This window comes from Lacerta agilis, chromosome 14 (assembly GCF_009819535.1).
Source record: "Lacerta agilis isolate rLacAgi1 chromosome 14, rLacAgi1.pri, whole genome shotgun sequence".
NCBI classification, from domain to species: domain Eukaryota; kingdom Metazoa; phylum Chordata; class Lepidosauria; order Squamata; family Lacertidae; genus Lacerta; species Lacerta agilis.
In genome coordinates, this window is record NC_046325.1 from 8,322,947 (window position 1) to 8,344,810 (window position 21,864).

The 21,864-nt window shown below is 44.6% G+C and overlaps 3 protein-coding genes across 3 annotated transcripts; all 3 read left to right on the forward strand.

Annotated features, from left to right (window-relative positions):
• Nucleotides 1–2,714: 2,714 nt before the first annotated feature.
• Nucleotides 2,715–3,656, forward strand: LOC117057307 (olfactory receptor 49-like). The gene has a single exon (XM_033168147.1). The coding sequence runs from the start codon at nt 2,715–2,717 to the stop codon at nt 3,654–3,656; it is 942 nt and encodes a 313-aa protein (XP_033024038.1).
• Nucleotides 3,657–7,535: 3,879 nt separating this feature from the next.
• On the forward strand, nt 7,536–8,501 carry LOC117057308 (olfactory receptor 49-like). Its single transcript, XM_033168148.1, has one exon. The coding sequence runs from the start codon at nt 7,536–7,538 to the stop codon at nt 8,499–8,501; it is 966 nt and encodes a 321-aa protein (XP_033024039.1).
• A 6,573-nt stretch (nt 8,502–15,074) lies between these two features.
• LOC117057309 (olfactory receptor 49-like) lies at nt 15,075–16,040 on the forward strand. The gene has a single exon (XM_033168150.1). It carries the CDS (start codon nt 15,075–15,077, stop codon nt 16,038–16,040), a length of 966 nt encoding a protein of 321 aa, XP_033024041.1.
• The last annotated feature ends 5,824 nt before the right edge of the window (nt 16,041–21,864 follow it).

Sequence of the window (21,864 nt, forward strand, 5' to 3'; positions counted from 1 at the left end):
CAAAACCAAAGGACCATGACTATATCCTCAGCAGTCTGCATTCCAGCAATCTCTGCAATGTTATTGCCTGGCTATCTCCATGGTACAGATAGTGCAAAGGATATTCAGTCTTTACTTCTCAGTCGCAACATCTTATAGGCAATGGTGCAGCTTCATGTCCCTAAGCAAGCATTTAGCGCAACAGATATTAGCTCTTAGTTCATCGTGATGCACTAGGGACCTTCGCTTTGGTCCCTGAAAGAGCAGAAAAGCCCTTAACATTTGATCTTTTTTTTATCTAATCTACAGCAGGGATAGGAAGCAAAATAAAGCGATTACTAGTCATCAGACTTAAAGTAGCAGAAGCCCCACCTCTTTTCCTCAAAATCTCACGTTTTGATATAGATTTTATAACACTTGATATCAATTTCTCATAAATAAATTTTATATTTATTTTTGTTTGTTTTAGGGTATTGTGTAATCTATGTCTGCTGGTGCAGGTATACCATAAATACATTACCAATTTGGATATATGGAGTCATGCTGTGTGGTTCCTACCCCCAGTGGCATTGCAACGGGGGCGGGAGGCAGTGTGCCCTGGGTTCCATGTCTGCGGGGGTGACAAGAAGTCACCCCGCGGCGGCTCGCGGCGGCGCAAGCAGTCATCGCACTGCCGCAGCTGCATGTGGAGGTTCCTCTGTACATGGCTGCAGCTGCGAGCAGAGGATCCCGATGCCGGCGGCAAACCACTAATTACAGTGCATGTGCAGCGTTGCACGCATGCACCATACGTAGCAACACTGCACATGCGCTGTATAGTGGTTTGCCACCAGCGCCATATGGACGGTGCCAGGATCCCTCCATCACCACTACAGCCACGAACAGAGGATCCTCCGTTCACGGCTGCAGCCGCGAGCAGAGGATCCCGGCACCATCCGTACAGCGCTGGAGGGGAATTGTCGCAGATCTTTTGCATCCCGGTCATCATCTGTTTGATTTACTTCCATCTGGACGTCGCTACAGGGCTTTATATACAAAGACAGCTAGGCAAAGGAACAGTTTCTTCCCTTGCGCTATTAAATTGTTAAATTCGAAGTTATGTAGTGGAAGGGGAGGCCAGTTATGGGTGGGGTTTCTTTGCTGTGTTATTGTATTGTGTGTGGAATAGTGTTGTTTGAGGTACGTTTATATTGCAATGTAGCCGAAGCAAAATTCCAAGCATGTTGGCACTTGGCCAATAAAATTATTCCAATTCCAATTCCAAATTATTCCAATAGTCAGATACAACACATTGTCTATTGTGAACTTAATACACCACCACCAGAGTCTTCTAGCTCTGAACATATTCCAATGGGTAAACCAGGGGTGGGGGGTAGGATTATCTGGATATAGGGTCATGCCCTGTATCTGGCTTTCCAAAATATGATAGTTCTATGATGAACAATGCTGGATTAGGCCGAAGTACCCTCTGGCCCAGTATCTTGTTCCCACATCGGCCAACCAGGTTCCCATGTGAAACCCACACACAAAATTGGTTTCAGCCTGAGCCTGTTTAATACGATGCACAATAAGTTTCCTGCACCTTAGAGAAGCAACATTCATGTCTATTGTGTATTGTTAGCAAGCAAAGATTGAATATCTCTTGTGAGATGTGCTTAGGGACACAAACCAGCACTTAAGGACATGAGCCAGGTTGCTTCAGTGTTCACTCCTGGGGCAAAGAGAGGGAGAAACCTGTGTAGCAAAATATCGCCGAGGTCACTAGTCTGTGAGCCAAGACAGCAAAGACTCTTTGGCAAAGCGTTAAGGATGTGGCGTGTTAAGAGGCCACACAAAAAAATAGGCTTAAGGAGTGAAACCTTTACAACTGCTCAGTCTCCCCGGTTAGTGGAAGAATGTCAGCGTCATCACCATGGCCTGAAAGTTCTAGCAACCAACTTTGCATCTATACAAATGATAACATCATCCCCTTTTCTAAGTTGTTGTTAAGAGGTGAGTATTTTGCCACAGCCTTTGGTGATGAAATGAGGTGATGCAAAGTATTTGCTTTTGTGAAAGAAAAAGATTGTGCATATGAGATGCTTATTCACAGAATCATTTACCGTATATTCTGGTGTATAAGACTACTTTTTAATCCAGGAAAATCTTCTCAAAAGTCGTGGGTCGTCTTATATGCCGGGTGGAGAATCTGCAGTTGAGTATACCTCAAACTCTATATTTTAACTGGAAAAGTTGGGGGTCGTCTTATACGCCCAGTCGTCTTATACGCCGGAAGATATGGTAGATTTAGCTGTGGTTATTGTGATGCATCATATATGGAGATGTCTTTGATGAACATTTGGACGGGAACTGACAAGGGCCTGCTGTGGTGCAAATATCAGTGCGGACTATTCCCATGTCCCACCCAAGTTCAATGAAAATATTTTGCTTTGGATCTGTTCCAGGGATGGTAGACTTGTAATTATTCACATGTCACTGGACTCCAACTCAGGGTTGATGGGGGTTTATGTCGAATAATATTTGGAAGGCCATCTCTGATCTAAATAGTCTGGGAGCAGGGTCTCTAAAGGACTGAAACAGATCTACTGGTCTGATCCAATCCTTCATGATATCAGTAACAATCACATTCAGGAAACTGCAGAGAGTTAAAATTGAATATCATGTGCTTATTTTTTAAAGGCTAACTCAGCTCTAAGGTTTGATTTCCCATTACTTTTAGGGAAGTGCCAACAACGATGAACAACACCATGGTGAGAGAGTTTATACTGTTGGGTTTGACGGACAACCGTCAACTTAAAATTATACTTTTCGTCCTGCTGATTGGGGTATACCTTTTGACGATCATGGGGAACATACTGATTATTGTAATAACACTGGTGAATCAACAGCTGCACACTCCAATGTATTTCTTCCTACGACATGTTGCATTTGTGGAGATTGGGTATACCAGTGCCATTGTTCCTAAAACACTGGACAACATGGTTACTGGCCAGAAGACTATCTCTCTAGCTGGTTGCTTCACACAGTCCTTTGTGCACTTTGTCCTGGGAACCACAGAGTTCCTACTGCTGGCGGCAATGTCCATTGACAGGTACGTTGCCATCTGCAACCCTCTTCGCTACTCAACCATCATGAACAATCGGATCTGCTCATTGCTGGTGCTCTGGTGTTGGGCTGGGGCATTGATGCTGATCATTGCGCCTGCAGTTGTATTATTCCGGATGCCCTTTTGCGGCCCAAACACCATCAACCATTTTTTCTGTGACAATGGGCCATTGGTCAAACTTGCATGCACGGACACCAGTCTGCTGAATCTCCTCAATTTCATCACTGCTACCCTCTCCCTCCTTGGGACCCTGTCTGTAAATACTGTGTCTTATGTCCACATTATCTCCACCATCATGCGCATCCCATCCACTTCAGGGAGGCAGAAGGCTTTCTCCACTTGCGCGTCTCACATCACGGTGGTCTCCATCACTTACAGCAGCTGCATTTTCATGTACATAAAACCCAACCATGATAGTGAATTGGACTACAGCAAAGGGGTGGCTCTTCTGAACACTGTGCTGGCTCCTCTTCTTGTTCCATTCATATACTGCCTTAGGAACACACAAGTCCAAAGTGCCTTGAGGGGATCATGTAGACAGCTTGTTGCCATTTGGAAGGACTCAAGATGATTTGGGGCTCAATTGACATCAGAACAAACATTAATGTTAAGCATTGACTGTGGAGACATCCATCCAATTGCTGAAGTGCTACTTATAAACTGTCTTCTGCTGCTTCCTGGGAATACTAGATTTCTTTCAATATCTGAATGCCAATTATATTCTAGTAGCATTCGTGAGCAAAATATAAAACTTTGTTTAGAAAAATCAAATAAGAAAAATCAGATGAAATTCAATTATTATTTTCTTGCAAATGCAAAACATACATTCTTTTTGGAAGTTGATAATTCATGTAATAAAGGAAATGAGAGACTATGTTTTGCCAACTAATCCCCTGCTTATCCTTTTTGGTCATGTTTATCATTGGCTTATTTTACTGCATCTGAAGAAGTCTGCATGCACACGAAAGTTCATACCAATAACAAACTTAGTTGGTCTCTAAGGTGCTACTGGAAGGAAATTTTTATTTTATTTTATTTTACTGCATTGAGAGATGGCCATTCATTTACAAGAAGCTGCCTGTACGATAATCAGCTGCAGTCAGAATAATCTTTGTTTTCTGACACTGGATGACAGATTAATGTTGATATGAGAGGATGTTCATATGGTTAAATTGACAGATCTGGTTAACATGTGAGGAAGAAGACAACATAGTAATCAACTTATTGAAAAACTGAACACTTTTTGTTAATTATGGGTGGAACAAACAGCAAGATAACATTGACCTGTATATTTTGTAAGTAACTTTATGCAGTCAGAATCAGGATAAGGTTGTAAATAGCAAATAATAAGTAAATAATAAATTATAATTCTTTTTCTGTCTTTTGATTATATGTAACAAATTATATTATTATGGTGTTATGTAACTACATGTTTTGATTTTGTATATTAAAGACAAATAAATAATTTCCCACAGGTACAGAACTGATTTTGAAATCTTACTCCAGCAATGTCAACTGGAAAAGTGAGCCATGTAGTCATGAAAAATAATCAGAAGTTTATCAGAATTAGACTCCAAAGGAGAAGCATTGAGGCATGATGTCAAAAGCCAGCAAAATCTATTAAACCAAAGTTTGCAGATAAAGAACTAGCAAGATATTTCAAAGCATTCAGAGCTGGCCCTACTACTAGACTGTGTGAGGAATCTGCCTCAGGTACCAGATGTTGGGTGCTTATGTAATGAAATACTCATCCATCCATCATTCCCCCAGGGTCCCAGAAGTTAGCCTGCTCTTCACCTCCTAACCTAGATGGCTGCACTTGGACACAGTGGAGGGTGCTGTCCCATATATAATGTTGAAATAGATCTGATCAGGTTGTGTGTGTGTGGAATCTGGTTGGCCCATCTTCTCTATTTCTCAGACAGGAAAATGTGTAAATTTGTGGGATTCCTTGCTTTTTATGCACAATGCATTGTGTCCCAGTTAACCTCACTCATTTTGAGTGGCTTTAGGTAGCTCTGATACGCTTGCCTCTCCCAACTAAATGCAGTGGTACCTCAGATTAAGAACTTAATTCGTTCTGGAGGTCCGTTCTTAATCTGAAACTGTTCTTAACCTGAGGTACCACTTTAGCTAATGGGGCCTCCCACTGCCACCACCGCATGATTTCTGTTCCCATCCTGAAGCAAAGTTCTTAACCCGAGGTACTATTTTTGGGTTAGCGGAGTCTGTAACCTGAAGCGTCTGTAACCTGAAGCATCTGTAACCCAAGGTACCACTGTACCTTAGCATACAATGCCTACAGACATTAAGCACTGTGAGTTTCCCTCAGATTGCCCTCTCTCCTTGGTCCCTTGCTCCATTAGTTCCCTCCCTCTTCCCAATCCAGCCTTCTCTTCAGTCACTAAACATTCCCTTGTGTTTCTCCTTCTCCATCCATTGCCCATTCAGTCCTTTCCTGCCTATGGATAACCAGCTTCCCCACCCCCACCCTCATTTTATGAACATCCAGGTTCAGCCAATCCATTTCAGAGTACCCAGAAGCATAAGCCCTTCTCCTCATGACATTCACACCCACTCGTGACATTCGCATCCATCACCACCACCACCGCCAAATTTGTCCCTCTGTGTCATATTGTGTGGGGTAGATTCATCTCATTTTTATTTATTTTCTTTTTGTGTGTGTTAATGTCTATTTCACTTTTGGGCTGGAGGGAGATTATAAAACTGAACGCAATGGGCCATAGAAGGCCTGGTTATTACAATATTCATGGAATCACATCATATTGTACAAGCTCACTATAAGTGAAGCTTAGATAGGCAACCTACATGTCATTTGCAGAACATAAGAGCATGTGGTGGATTCGACCAAAGTCCCATCTAGTCCAACCAGGTTCCTATGCGAAGCCTGCCTGAGCAAATTTCATACAATGTACAATAAGTCTGGTGCTCTTTAGAGAAGCAATATGCATGTCCCTTGTGTATCCTAACAAGCAAAGAGTGAATTACCTCTTGCATCATGTGTTTAGGAACATGAACCAGCACCTAGAGGTTGCTTCAGTCTCCACCCCTGCAGCAAGATATAACTAAGGTAACTAGTTTGTGCAGAGAGAAAGCAATGATTCCTCCACAAAGCATTAAGGGTGTGGCATGTTCATGGGTTGTGAAAACAGGGAGTGGAGCCTAAGCTCCATTTACTTAAGTTAGCAGGAGAACATTGCCACCGTCACAACTGATGGTTTACTCTTCACCATCACAACCTGCAGGTTCCAATAACTGGGTTTGCGTTTGTGAAAGTAAAAGCATAGTCTCTGCTCTCTAATTTGATTTTAATTGGTGAGTATTTCACTACAACCTCATGTTTTGGCAGTGTATGAGTTGTTGCAAAGTACTGCAAAAATAATAATAATTAAAAAGGGAACTGATTGTACATGCATGCATATTTACAAAATCATTTAGATTAGATCCTGTATGGAATTGATTTTGATGAGCATTTGGATGGTGACTGAGAGGGGCCTGCACTAATTCATTAGTCTGCTGGGGATGGAACATCAACTTTTAACATTTCCAGGATCCCCCCCCCCCATGCAATGAAAATTTGCTGTTTTGGATTCCAGGTAAGGGAAACCTGTTTTTCTCCGATTGTTGCTGCACTCCAGCGGCCATCAGCCTCACCCAGTATGGCCAATGGTCATGGAAGATTGGAGCGGGAGTCTTAACATTATCTAGAAAGTCACAGGTTCCCCATTCCAAATCCATACCTTTCTAAATAGCCTGATAGCAAAGTATCTGAAGCACTGTCACATTCTATATGAGAGAGTCTGTTCTAAAATATATATTTTATAAATAAATGCTGAATGGCATGATACAAAACAAAACAAACAACCTGCATCTTTAGCTGGAAGAATAAATGAGAACAGAAACTGATTAAGGCTCTATGGTACATTTATGTGTTTTCCTGATATAATGGGAGTTGGAGTCCAAAAAATCTGGAGAACACCACATCGGTGAAGACTGGTTTACATGGTAGTTATGAGTCCTTTTGGACAGAGGCAGCAGATCATTGACTACCAGATATGAGGTGGGTGGAGGGAGAGACCCAACAGAGAACAGCCATCAGCTTGCCTGTGGCTGGCAACCAACAGAGGTGGATTCTGGGGAGCACAGCCAGTTCATCCGCATTGAATGCTGAGCTGAGAGGATGCCACAGAGGGCACCACAGCAGTAGCTTATAATAAAGGTGAGAGGTGGTGGGGTGCCAAATTTTGGCATCACACAGGACGCTGCTGAAATTTGAAAGCCCAAAGTCCACTGCTGCAACCCCTGAGATGCTCCGATCCTTCATGATATTAGTGGGAATGCAAGAATCAAAGCTGAACAGCTTGTGCTTGTTTTAAATGCTCAGTAATGAAATGATTGATGTCCCTTTACTTACAGAGAAGTGCCGAAAATGAGGAACAACACCATGGTAAGAGAATTGATACTCTTGGGCTTGACATGCAACCATGAACTTGAAATCATCCTTTTCCTACTGCTAATGGGGATATACCTTTTGACAATAATGGGAAACATACTGATTATTCTAATAACACTGGTGAATCAACAGCTCTACAGCCCAATGTATTTCTTCCTACGACATGTTGCATTTGTGGAGATTGGATACACCAGTGCCATTGTTCCTAAAGCTTTGGCCAACATGGTTACTGGCCAGAAGACTATCTCTCTAGCTGGTTGCTTCACACAGACTTTTCTGTACTTTGTCCTGGGAACCACAGAGTTCCTTCTGCTGGCAGCAATGTCCATTGACAGGTACGTTGCCATCTGCAACCCTCTTCGCTACTCAACCATCATGAACAATCGGATCTGCTCCTTGCTGGTGCTCTGGTCTTGGGCTGGGGCATTGTTGCTGATCATCGTTCCTGCAGCTGTATTATTCCGGATGCCCTTTTGCGGCCCAAACACCATCAACCATTTTTTCTGTGACAATGGACCACTGATGAAACTTGCATGTGCAGACACCAGTCTGCTGGAGCTCCTCAGTTTCCTCAGTGCTGTCCTTTCTCTCCTTGGGACTTTAGCCATAAACATTGTGTCCTACATCAATATTATCTGCACCATCATGCGCATCCCGTCAACCACAGGGAGGCAAAAGGCTTTCTCCACTTGTGCTTCTCACTTCACTGTGGTCTCCATCACTTATGGCAGCTGCATTTTCATATACATAAAACCAAGAGGGACCAGCGAGTTAGGCTTCAGGAAAGGGGTGGCTGTTCTAAACACTGTTGTCTCTCCTCTTCTGATCCCAGTCATATACTGCCTGAGGAATAAACAGGTTCAAGATGCTTTGAGAGTAACAATTAGACAGCTTGCTTCATTTCTGAAGGGTAATTCAGGTTTATCAGAGCATAAAAAATAATACTAAACAGTAAGTATTGATACATATGGTTGAGGTTTGAATCCCCGTGACAGGGTGAGCTCCCATTGCTCAGCCCCTGCTCCTGCCCACCTAGCAGTTTGAAAGCACGTCAAAGTGCAAGTAGATAAATAGGTACCGCTCCGGCGGGAAGGTAAACGGCGTTTCCATGCGCTGCTCTGGTTCGCCAGAAGCAGCTTAGTCATGCTGGCCACATGATCTGTTAGCTGTACGCTGGCTCCCTCAGCCAGTAAAGAGAGATGAGCGCCAGAACTCCAGAGTCATCCGTGACTGGACCTAAAGGTCAGGGGTCCCTTTACCTTTACCTTTTGGAACTCAAAGTCATTTATATTCTGGTAATGTATTTTGGGATAACCAGCTTCATATAACCAACATGCTAAAATTTAATTAATGCATGAAGGGGTTAATGCCATGGTGTAAGCTGTCCTGCCAGTCTTAGTTCCTTCCACCTCACCTGAGGAGGAAGGTAATCAGGACTATTGTTGTACTTCAGTCAACCAGAGAAGTTCAGTGGGGAAAGAGGTCAGAGCCAAGTTCAGATTGTGTGGCTCTTACAGGATATTCTTGTGTTCCTATACCAATTATTTAAGAAACTTCGCCACTGTAACTAGCCAAGTTTTACTGCCTGTGCTACATTTTTTTTGAATGCTGTATGGAAAAGCACATGAATATGATCTTTGGAAGGTTTGTAAGTAAACCATTTCTTTAACTTACCAGACACATGGTCTTTTTCTATCATAAGGGAAGAGGGAAATTTTGGAAGGAACTCTCAAGGGCATATTTTAAAGGTCTAACAGCCTATATTTCTACTCTTTACTTTGTTGCACGGTTTGTGATTTTAAATCTCTGCTGCAGTTCTCTCACCAAAAGTACATGCCCCAAATCTGGATATTGGCATCGAGGTAATTCTCCTTTTAAAACAATAGTTTTTACTTGCCACCAACACGCATGTGGAAAATGTGTGTGTGAGAGGGGGGGGCACTGATTCACCAACAGTGTATTCAGGAAATGTGAGAAATTTTCAAGAAAAGAGCAAATACAGATAATCTGGACACAGAGCTCCCCACTAGCCTATATTCCAAAACAGGAATTCAGGAAGTTGTGGCATGAAGTTTGTAGGGAGTGTGGTTTAGCAGTTAGAGTATTGGACTGGGACTGGATAACTCAGGCTTAAATCTGCACTCAACTCGTAGGATCCCTGTGTGACCCTTAGGCCAGTCAAGCTTTCTTAGCGTTACCTACTTCACAGACTTCTTGCGAGGATAAAGTGTGGAGGAGAATCAACATATATCACCTTGAGCTCCTTGAAGAAAGGCGGGAAATGCGTACATACATAGATACATATATGCATACATAATTCATAGGCCTGAGACAGTGGACACTTTTGGGGGGGTTGATGCTATGTGGGGAAAGTGATACTTGAATGGTCACTTGAGTTCCACAAACAGACTGATGTCTCTCTCTTATTGATTTTGAGGAATCTTCCTTCAAAGGTTCAAAATAAAAAAACTGCTCGTTCCTTCTTCTCACTACAATGCCCCACACTTCCCATCAAATCTGCTCTAGAAGGTTGGGGGACCCTGTGGGACAGCATGGGACGTGATGTGGGAAGCTAGAAGAGAAAGAGGGTACTTGTCAGGCTTCAGGGACTCAGCTTCCTCCCCCCCCCCTTTGGCCATAGATAAGCTTGACAAAGCGAAAAGAGTTGCTTACCATATAAAGAGTCTTCAATGATCACAGCAAAAGAACAAAGCAGCTATTATCAGAATGAAGGTGCTCCCAATTAAGGTTTCCACCCACTTTCCCCCTAGGCACTTCCGCACCTTGCAACCTGATCTTGCAACCACTTTGCTTTCTGGGCTGCCACCTTATCTGCTCGCTGTGACGTTGGGCTGGGTGGATGTAGGCTTTCAATCCGGTTAACTCTCTCTCCCCCAGTTCTTCTCCTACCTGTTCACCCCCCAGTTCGTCCCAACTTTTTTATTCAGAACTATGCCCCTCTGCAAGCCACTGCTTCAAATCTATACTGCTCCATTGCTCCTGAGCAGCTTCAGGATCCTGGTCAGGAGCAGGAAGAGGGGGAAGGGGAAGCTTCCATCATTCCTCATCGGAGCAGTACTCCTCAGCCTAGTCTCTGATATCATTGTTCCCTGCTGCTCACCATCCTTGCATGAAGTGGCCCTCTCATTCCAGCTAATGGTAGGGCCAGCACTGTCCATTGGCCCATTGGCCAAACCAAACAAAATTAACAAAGCATCCCAACAAAAAATTTGCATTCCTTAGATAGCCAACTGATACCACCCCAACAGGATGTCAGTTCCATGTGATGTAGAAATTAGGTCTTTAGTGTGATGACACCAACCCTTTGGTACTATCTCCCATTTAGGGACCACCTTTGTTGTCTTCAAAGCACCAACTGATGACCTTCTTATTCAAGGCATTTAAGTGGAGATGTTTTATCATCCCTGACTGTATCTACATTGAATTTTAAATTGTCTCTATATATGGCATTTTAAAAAAATGTTTTTATACAAAACTGTTCTAATTGTTTTATCATCAGTGCTTTTATTATAAAATATATTCTAGATATTTTATAGGAAGTGATTCATGAATTAAATAAATAAATAAATAAATAAATAAATAAATAAATAAAATGAATCCCAGCTTTGAAAGTAAAACAGTCCCTTCGTCCCACATCCCCATACACAAAGTGAATTCTCTAGTGAATTTAGTTATGGTGTTCATCTACCAATTAACCACAGTGGGAATAGCAAAGGAGGAAAAACTTTGGCAAGCATGATAATGTCATTCTTATTGAACCAAGAAAGATGATAAATATTTAAACAGTCACGAGAAGCAGCTTGAAAGGAGATTTATCTCTCCTTTTCTTTCCCACTCCAGTCCCCACAAATTTTCCTCTCATTGCTCTTTCCTTCTTCCTGTGTGTTCCACTGGTCTGAATGAAGAACCATCCACCTTGGGCCTGCCTATAAAAAGCAACAGGTAGGTAGCCGTGTTGGTCTGCCATAGTCAAAACAAAATAAAATTAAAAAATTCCTTCTAGTAGCACCTTAGAGAACAACTAAGTTTGTTATTGGTATGAGCTTTCGTGTGCATGCATAAAAAGCAAGTCTAGAGTGAGAGACCAGGGTGATGTCCGCTGTTTCCTGGAACTCATATCATTGTGGAACTTTTGTGGGTGAGCTGACATTTTGTTTCAACCCTGGGATGACAGATTAATGTTGATATGAGAGGATGTTCATATGGTTAAATTGACAGATCTGGTTAACATGTGAGGAAGAAGACAACATAGTAATCAACTTATTGAAAAACTGAACACTTTTTGTTAATTATGGGTGGAACAAACAGCAAGATAACATTGACCTGTATATTTTGTAAGTAACTTTATGCAGTCAGAATCAGGATAAGGTTGTAAATAGCAAATAATAAGTAAATAATAAATTATAATTCTTTTTCTGTCTTTTGATTATATGTAACAAATTATATTATTATGGTGTTATGTAACTACATGTTTTGATTTTGTATATTAAAGACAAATAAATAATTTCCCACAGGTACAGAACTGATTTTGAAATCTTACTCCAGCAATGTCAACTGGAAAAGTGAGCCATGTAGTCATGAAAAATAATCAGAAGTTTATCAGAATTAGACTCCAAAGGAGAAGCATTGAGGCATGATGTCAAAAGCCAGCAAAATCTATTAAACCAAAGTTTGCAGATAAAGAACTAGCAAGATATTTCAAAGCATTCAGAGCTGGCCCTACTACTAGACTGTGTGAGGAATCTGCCTCAGGTACCAGATGTTGGGTGCTTATGTAATGAAATACTCATCCATCCATCATTCCCCCAGGGTCCCAGAAGTTAGCCTGCTCTTCACCTCCTAACCTAGATGGCTGCACTTGGACACAGTGGAGGGTGCTGTCCCATATATAATGTTGAAATAGATCTGATCAGGTTGTGTGTGTGTGGAATCTGGTTGGCCCATCTTCTCTATTTCTCAGACAGGAAAATGTGTAAATTTGTGGGATTCCTTGCTTTTTATGCACAATGCATTGTGTCCCAGTTAACCTCACTCATTTTGAGTGGCTTTAGGTAGCTCTGATACGCTTGCCTCTCCCAACTAAATGCAGTGGTACCTCAGATTAAGAACTTAATTCGTTCTGGAGGTCCGTTCTTAATCTGAAACTGTTCTTAACCTGAGGTACCACTTTAGCTAATGGGGCCTCCCACTGCCACCACCGCATGATTTCTGTTCCCATCCTGAAGCAAAGTTCTTAACCCGAGGTACTATTTCTGGGTTAGCGGAGTCTGTAACCTGAAGCGTCTGTAACCTGAAGCATCTGTAACCCAAGGTACCACTGTACCTTAGCATACAATGCCTACAGACATTAAGCACTGTGAGTTTCCCTCAGATTGCCCTCTCTCCTTGGTCCCTTGCTCCATTAGTTCCCTCCCTCTTCCCAATCCAGCCTTCTCTTCAGTCACTAAACATTCCCTTGTGTTTCTCCTTCTCCATCCATTGCCCATTCAGTCCTTTCCTGCCTATGGATAACCAGCTTCCCCACCCCCACCCTCATTTTATGAACATCCAGGTTCAGCCAATCCATTTCAGAGTACCCAGAAGCATAAGCCCTTCTCCTCATGACATTCACACCCACTCGTGACATTCGCATCCATCACCACCACCACCACCAAATTTGTCCCTCTGTGTCATATTGTGTGGGGTAGATTCATCTTATTTTTATTTCTTTTCTTTTTGTGTGTTTTAATGTCTATTTCACTTCTGGGCTGGAGGGGGATTATAAAACTGAATGCAATGGGCCATAGAAGGCCTGGTTATTACAGTATTCATGGAATCACATCATATTGTACAAGCTCAGTATAGGTAAGTGAAGCTACGATAGGCAACCTACATGTCGTTTGAAGGACAGAAGAGCATGTGATGGATTCGGCCAAAGTCCCATCTAGTCTAACCAGGTGCCTATGCGAAGCCTGCCTGAGCAAATTTCATACAATATACAATAAGTCTGGTGCTCTTTAGAGAAGCAATATGCATGTCCCTTGTGTATCCTAACAAGCAAAGAGTGAATACCTCTTGCATCATGTGTTTAGGAACGTGAACCAGCACCTAGAGGTTGCTTCAGTCTCCACCCCTGCAGCAAGATATAACTAAGGTAACTAGTTTGTGCAGAGAGAAAGCAATGATTCCTCCACAAAGCATTAAGGGTGTGGCATGTTCATGGGTTGTGAAAACAGGGAGTGGAGCCTAAGCTCCATTTACTTAAGTTAGCAGGAGAACATTGCCACCGTCACAACTGATGGTTTACTCTTCACCATCACAACCTGCAGGTTCCAACAACTGGGTTTGCGTTTGTGAAAGTAAAAGCATAGTCTCTGCTCTCTAATTTGATTTTAATTGGTGAGTATTTCACTACAACCTCATGTTTTGGCAGTGCAAGAGTTGTTGCAAAGTATTGCAATAATAATAATAATAATTAAAAAGGGAACTGATTGTACATGCATGCATATTTACAAAATCATTTAGATTAGATCCTGTATGGAATTGATTTTGATGAGCATTTGGATGGTGACTGAGAGGGGCCTGCACTAATTCATTAGTCTGCTGGGGATGGAACATCAACTTTTAACATTTCCAGGATCCCCCCCCCCATGCAATGAAAATTTGCTGTTTTGGATTCCAGGTAAGGGAAACCTGTTTTTCTCCGATTGTTGCTGCACTCCAGCGGCCATCAGCCTCACCCAGTATGGCCAATGGTCATGGAAGATTGGAGCGGGAGTCTTAACATTATCTAGAAAGTCACAGGTTCCCCATTCCAAATCCATACCTTTCTAAATAGCCTGATAGCAAAGTATCTGAAGCACTGTCACATTCTATATGAGAGAGTCTGTTCTAAAATATATATTTTATAAATAAATGCTGAATGGCATGATACAAAACAAAACAAACAACCTGCATCTTTAACTGGAAGAATAAATGAGAACAGAAACTGATTAAGGCTCTATGGTACATTTATGTGTTTTCCTGATATAATGGGAGTTGGAGTCCAAAAAATCTGGAGAACACCACATCGGTGAAGACTGGTTTACATGGTTGGTATGAGTCCTTTTGGACAGAGACAGCAGATCATTGACTACCAGATATGAGGTGGGTGGAGGGAGAGACCCAACAGAGAACAGCCATCAGCTTGCCTGTTGCTGGCAACCAACAGAGGTGGATTCTGGGGAGCACAGCCAGTTCATCCGCATTGAATGCTGAGCTGAGAGGATGCCACAGAGGGCACCACAGCAGTAGCTTATAATAAAGGTGAGAGGTGGTGGGGTGCCAAATTTTGGCATCACACAGGACGCTGCTGAAATTTGAAAGCCCAAAGTCCACTGCTGCAACCCCTGAGATGCTCCGATCCTTCATGATATTAGTGGGAATGCAAGAATCAAAGCTGAACAGCTTGTGCTTGTTTTAAATGGTCGGTATTGAAATGATTGATGTCCCTTTACTTACAGAGAAGTGCCGAAAATGAGGAACAACACCATGGTAAGAGAATTGATACTCTTGGGCTTGACATGCAACCATGAACTTGAAATCATCCTTTTCCTACTGCTAATGGGGATATACCTTTTGACAATAATGGGAAACATACTGATTATTCTAATAACACTGGTGAATCAACAGCTCTACACCCCAATGTATTTCTTCCTACGACATGTTGCATTTGTGGAGATTGGATACACCAGTGCCATTGTTCCTAAAGCTTTGGCCAACATAGCCACAGGCCAGAAGACTATCTCTCTAGCTGGTTGCTTCACACAGACTTTTCTGTACTTTGTCCTGGGAACCACAGAGTTCCTTCTGCTGGCAGCAATGTCCATTGACAGGTACGTTGCCATCTGCAACCCTCTTCGCTACTCAACCATCATGAACAATCGGATCTGCTCCTTGCTGGTGCTCTGGTCTTGGGCTGGGGCATTGTTGCTGATCATCGTTCCTGCAGTTGTATTATTCCGGATGCCCTTTTGCGGCCCAAACACCATCAACCATTTTTTCTGTGACAATGGACCACTGATGAAACTTGCATGTGCAGACACCAGTCTGCTGGAGCTCCTCAGTTTCCTCAGTGCTGTCCTTTCTCTCCTTGGGACCTTAGCCATAAACATTGTGTCCTACGTCAATATTATCTGCACCATCATGCGCATCCCGTCAACCACAGGGAGGCAAAAGGCTTTCTCCACTTGTGCTTCTCACTTTACTGTGGTCTCCATCACTTATGGCAGTTGCATTGTCATGTACATAAAACCAAGAGGGACCAGCGAGTTAGGCTTCAGGAAAAGGGTGGCTGTTCTAAACACTGTTGTCTCTCCTCTTCTGATCCCAGTCATATACTGCCTGAGGAATAAACAGGTTCAAGATGCTTTGAGAGTAACAATTAGACAGCTTGTTTCATTTCTGAAGGGTAATTCAGGTATATCAGAGCATAAAAAATAATACTAAACAGTACATATTGATACATATGGTTGAGGTTCGAATCCCCGCAACGGGGTGAGCTCCTGTTGTTCAGTCCCTGCTCCTGGCAACCTAGCAGTTTGAAAGCACATCAAAGGGCAAGTAGATACCGCTCCGGTGGGAAGCTAAATGGTGTTTCTGTGCGCTGCTCTGGTTCACCAGAAGCGGCTTAGTCATGCTGGCCACATGATCTGGTAGCTGTACGCTGGCTCCCTCAGCCAGTAAAGAGAGATGAGTGCCGGAACCCCAGAGTCATGTGTGACTTGACCTAACGGTCAGGGGTCCCTTTACCTTTACCTTTAGGAACTCAATGTCATTTATATTCTGGTAATGTATTTTGGGATAACCAGCTTCATATAACCAACATGCTTAAATTTTATTAATGCATGAAGGAGTTAATGCCATGGTGTAAGTTGTCCTGCCAGTCTTAGTTCCCTCCACCTCACCTCAGGAGGAAGGTAATCAGGCCTATTGTTGTACTTCAGTCAACCAGAGAAGTTCAGTGGGGAAAGAGGTCAGAGCCAAGTTCAGATTGTGTGGCTCTTACAGGATATTCTTGTGTTCCTATACCAATTATTTAAGAAACTTCGCCACTGTAACTAGCCAAGTTTTACTGCCTGTGCTACATTTTTTTGAATGCTGTATGGAAAAGCACATGAATATGATCTTTGGAAAGTTTGTAAGTAAACCATTTCTTTAACTTACCAGACACATGGTCTTTTTCTATCATAAGGGAAGAGGGAAATTTTGGAAGGAACTCTCAAGGGCATATTTAAAAGGTCTAATGGCCTATATTTCTACTCTTTACTTTGCTGCACGGTTTGTGATTTTAAATCTCTGCTGCAGTTCTCTCACCAAAAGTACATGCCCCAAATCTGGATATTGGCATCGAGGGAATTCTCCTTTTAAAACAATAGCTTTTACTTGCCACCAACATGCATGTGGAAAATGTGTGTGAGAGAGAGGGGGGGGGACACTGATTCACCAACAGCGTATTCAGGAAATGTGAGACATTTTCAAGAAAAGAGCAAATACAGATAATCTGGACACAGACCTCCCCACTAGCCTATATTCCAAAACAGGAATTCAGGAAGTTGTGGCATGAAGTTTGTAGGGAGTGTGGTTTAGCAGTTAGAGTATTGGACTGGGACTGGATAACTCAGGCTTAAATCTGCACTCAACTCGTAGGATCCCTGTGTGACCCTTAGGCCAGTCAAGCTTTCTTAGCGTTACCTACTTCACAGACTTCTTGCGAGGATAAAGTGTGGAGGAGAATCAACATATATCACCTTGAGCTCCTTGAAGAAAGGCGGGAAATGCGTACATACATAGATACATATATGCATACATAATTCATAGGCCTGAGACAGTGGACACTTTTGGGGGGGGTTGATGCTATGTGGGGAAAGTGATACTTGAATGGTCACTTGAGTTCCACAAACAGACTGATGTCTCTCTCTTATTGATTTTGAGGAATCTTCCTTCAAAGGTAATTACTGCTCGTTCTTTCTTCTCACTACAATGCCCCACACTTCCCATCAAATCTGCTCTAGAAGGTTGGGGGACCCTGTGGGACAGCATGGGACGTGATGTGGGAAGCTAGAAGAGAAAGAGGGTACTTGTCAGGCTTCAGGGACTCAGCTTCCTCCCCCCCCCCTTTGGCCATAGATAAGCTTGACAAAGCGAAAAGAGTTGCTTACCATATAAAGAGTCTTCAATGATCACAGCAAAAGAACAAAGCAGCTATTCTCAGAATGAAGGTGCTCCCAATTAAGGTTTCCACCCACTTTCCCCCTAGGCACTTCCGCACCTTGCAACCTGATCTTGCAACCACTTTGCTTTCTGGGCTGCCACCTTATCTGCTCGCTGTGACGTTGGGCTGGGTGGATGTAGGCTTTCAATCTGGTTAACTCTCTCTCCCCCAGTTCTTCTCCTACCTGTTCACCCCCCAGTTCGTCCCAACTTTTTTATTCAGAACTATGCCCCTCTGCAAGCCACTGCTTCAAATCTATACTGCTCCATTGCTGTCACGGAGACAAGCCTGGATCGGGAGAGGAGCGAGGGAGGAGGATCAGTGAGGGAAAGCAGCAAAACAGACAGGCAGGGGGAGGGGGCGAGGTATCGAGAACCGGGCCCATTAATCTCAACAGATACGTCCGACGATGATGACAGCAATCTCTTAGAGGTATCGCCAGAAGAAAGGGGGAGTGCTGATGTCAGTAATAAACAGGGGGAGGGGAGCAAAAGCGGGAAGAAGAGATTCACGCGTCACTTCCGGAGCACCAAGGGGTTATTGTGCTGGAAAAGGCGCGTAACGGAAGATAGCAGTTAGGATGTTTGTTTTAATGGAGTGCAGACGTGAATTATAGCTCTGTAATTAGTAAGGACAATAAAATGCTTTCAAAAGCGAGAAACGAGCCGGCTGTTATCTCACCGCAACACCAAAGGCAAGGTTGCCGTGACAACACATCCTAACTCCACTGCGTTGCTGTGGGACTGTTGGAAAGGAGACATGGAAGGGGTCGAAGAGAAGCTGAAAGCTGCGAGGGCCAGCTGGGAGATTCAAGCCAAGGAAGCAATTTTGAAAGTTCGGCAGGAAGGAGAAGCCAGAGCTGATGATTTGGAAGAGATAAATAAGCGTTCTGAGCTTCGAGTTGCCAAACTGGAGGAAGATTTACGAGATCTTCAAATTAGTCTTGATGAGGCTCGCAAGACCGGTGGAGGAGGAGCCACAGCAGTGGTGACTCAGAGGCAACAGCTGGCATCAGTGAGTAAGTTTGATGGGGACCCCAGGGGATATTTGGGGTTCAGGACTGAGGTTGATTATGCCCTGAGGGTGAGAGGGAGAGACTTTGAGACTGATGCTGAGAAGGTAGCCTTTATTATTTCACACATGACGGGGTCAGCGAGAGAATGGGTACGCCCACTTTTGGCAAGTAACAACCCAGCGCTTGGGAATCTCCAGGATTTCTTGGATGCCATGGCGGCTCATTACACAAGTGACATTGATCAAGAGATAACAAAGCAGGAACTCATGAGTCTCAGACAAGGGAAAGGGACAGTGAGAGATTATGTGGCTAAATTTACCCTTCTCTGCCATAAACTGGGATGGGAGATTTTAGCCCCACAAACTGAAGCGCTCTTTCAGCAGGGGCTGAACCCGGAAATTTTGGATGAAATAAGCAGGGGACCGAAACCCAAGGATACGGATGCTTATATCAAACTGGCTCTGCAAGTGGGGGTTCGGCAGGAACTAAGAGAAAGCCTCAAAGAGAAACCTCGCAGGGAGCTGCTAAGCAAGGGGGAGAAGGAGACGCGCAAATGCTTTGTGTGTGACAGGACGGGACACCTAGCCCGTAATTGTTCGCAGAAGCGAGTCGGACAAAGGTCTGGCAATGGACGGGGAGAAGGTAAAGGCAGTGTTGGATTGGAAAACACCCAAGACCAGAAAAGATGTACAACGCTTCATTGGGTTCAGCAATTTCTACCGCAAGTTCATCAGGAATTTTGCGCAGCTCACTAGCCCAATAACCGACACGTTGAGTACTAAGAAGAAGTTTCAGTGGACTCCAGAGGCGCAGGAGGCGTTTGAGCAGTTACGCAAGGTATTCGCCTCAGAGGAACAGCTGCTGCACCTCGACGCGGAGAGGCCCATACGCATGGAAACTGATGCGTCGGACAGGGCGGTAGGAGCGGTACTGCTGCAACAGGATGCAGCAGGCGACTGGAGACCTTGTGCGTTTTTCTCAAGAAAACTCAGTAAATCGGAACGCAACTACACCATCTGGGATAAGGAGCTGTTGGCCATTGTAGCGGCGCTCAAAAAATGGAGGCATTTCCTTATCGGAGCCCGCCATCAGATCCAGATCTACACGGATCATAAGAATCTGGAGTACTGGAGAACAGCCAGAGTGCTCAACCAGAGACAGCTCAGATGGGCGGAATTTTTTGCCGACTTTGATTTCAGGATCCATTATGTCCCTGGGGACAAGAATGCGAGGGCGGACGCCTTGTCTCGCAAGCCGCAGTACCTAGAGGACGAGGGAGTGCCGGAGGAGAGACATGTGATGCCACCCAGCCGATGGCAGTGCGCTGGAGCCAGGGATCAAGAGTCTCTCATACGACGTCTAACTAGGGAAGATGCGTTTGCGCAGCAGAAATTCAAAGACCTGCAACAAGGTACAGGGGTGGAAGACGGCTTCGTAGCCAAGGATGAACTGTTGTTCTACAAGGGAGCATTATATGTTCCGGGGGATCACTTGAGGGCTAAGGTTCTCAAGCAACTGCACGATAGCCCTTCGGCAGGGCACCCGGGACAGCAAAAGACTTTGCAGTTGGTCACCAGGGATTTCTGGTGGCCAGGGGTGCAGGAGGACGTCAAAGGCTATGTGCAAGCTTGTGATTTGTGTCAACGGGTCAAAAGTGACAATAGACCCCCTGCCGGACTGTTGCAGCCCATGCCCACCCCGGGGAGGCCATGGGAGATGGTGTCCATTGACTTCCTGACAGATCTGCCGGCGTCGAAGGGCAAGACGGCAGTGCTAATCGTAGTGGACATGCTCACCAAGATGTGCCATTTTGTGGCTTGTCCCAGGGCAGTGTCGGCAGAGGAGACAGCCAGGTTGTTTGTAGACAACGTTTTCAAGCTGCATGGAGTACCATCGAGGGTCGTGAGCGACAGAGGCCGCCAATTTACGTCGCGGTTCTGGCGCAAGCTCATGGAGCTCTTGGGTGTGGAACTCAACTTGTCGACGGCCAGGCACCCACAAACGAATGGACAGGCAGAGAGGGCCAATGCTATACTGCAGCAGTACCTACGTTGCTACGTTAGCCGACGACAGACGGACTGGCCAAAGTTCCTAGCTTTAGCGGAATTTGCCTACAATAACTCAGTTAATGTTTCCACAGGGATGACACCCTTTCTTGCGAACTATGGAGGACATCCGAAGTCGTTCCCGAGGGGAGACGACCGGGGCCCGAGTGTGCCAGCGGCAGAAAATTTTGCGGAGGAGATGCTCCAACTGCACGAGCAACTCAAGAGCACGCTGGACAGGGCCAAAGAAGCCTATAAGAGGGCTTCGGATCAGCATCGGAGGGAGGGGGAGGCCATCAGGGTGGGGGACAGGGTGTGGTTGTCCTCCAGGGGGCTGCCCACCAGAAGCAGGTGCAGGAAGTTAGAGCACAGACGTTTGGGACCCTTCGAGGTAGTGGGCCAGGTCAATCCCGTAGCCTTCAAGCTGAGGTTGCCTGAGGACATGAGAATTCACCCCGTGTTTCACAGAGCGCTGTTAACACCATACAGGGAAGGGCACCCTTATCAAGGGGAAGGGGGGGGTGACAACAGGGCCTTCAGTGGAGGAAGTGGGGGCAGGCAATGAGGCCACTGAGATCCTCGATTCCCGGTGGAGGGAGGGGCAGGTGGAATACTTGGTAGCCTGGGAAGGGGAGGACCCCGAGAACAACACATGGATGCGCCATGATAATATTCAGGAGGAATACCTCAAGGCCGAATTCCATGCGTTATACCCACAAAAGCCAGCCCCACCAGGGTATGAATGTTGGCAGGGACATCAGGAGGAGGGCATGGGGGACCAAGGGTCCAGAGGAGGGGAGGAGGCAGAGGAACCCCATCCAGACTGGTCAGAGGAGGAGGTGGACGAGGTAGTGTCATTCGCACCCTTTACGCCGGAACAGTGGAAGACGGTGTTTGAGTCGGATGAAAATGAGGACACAGACTTCCTGGGGTTTGTCACTCCACCGCGCACGGAACAGTGGCAGCATGGGAACGGGGAAGTGGAGAATGTTA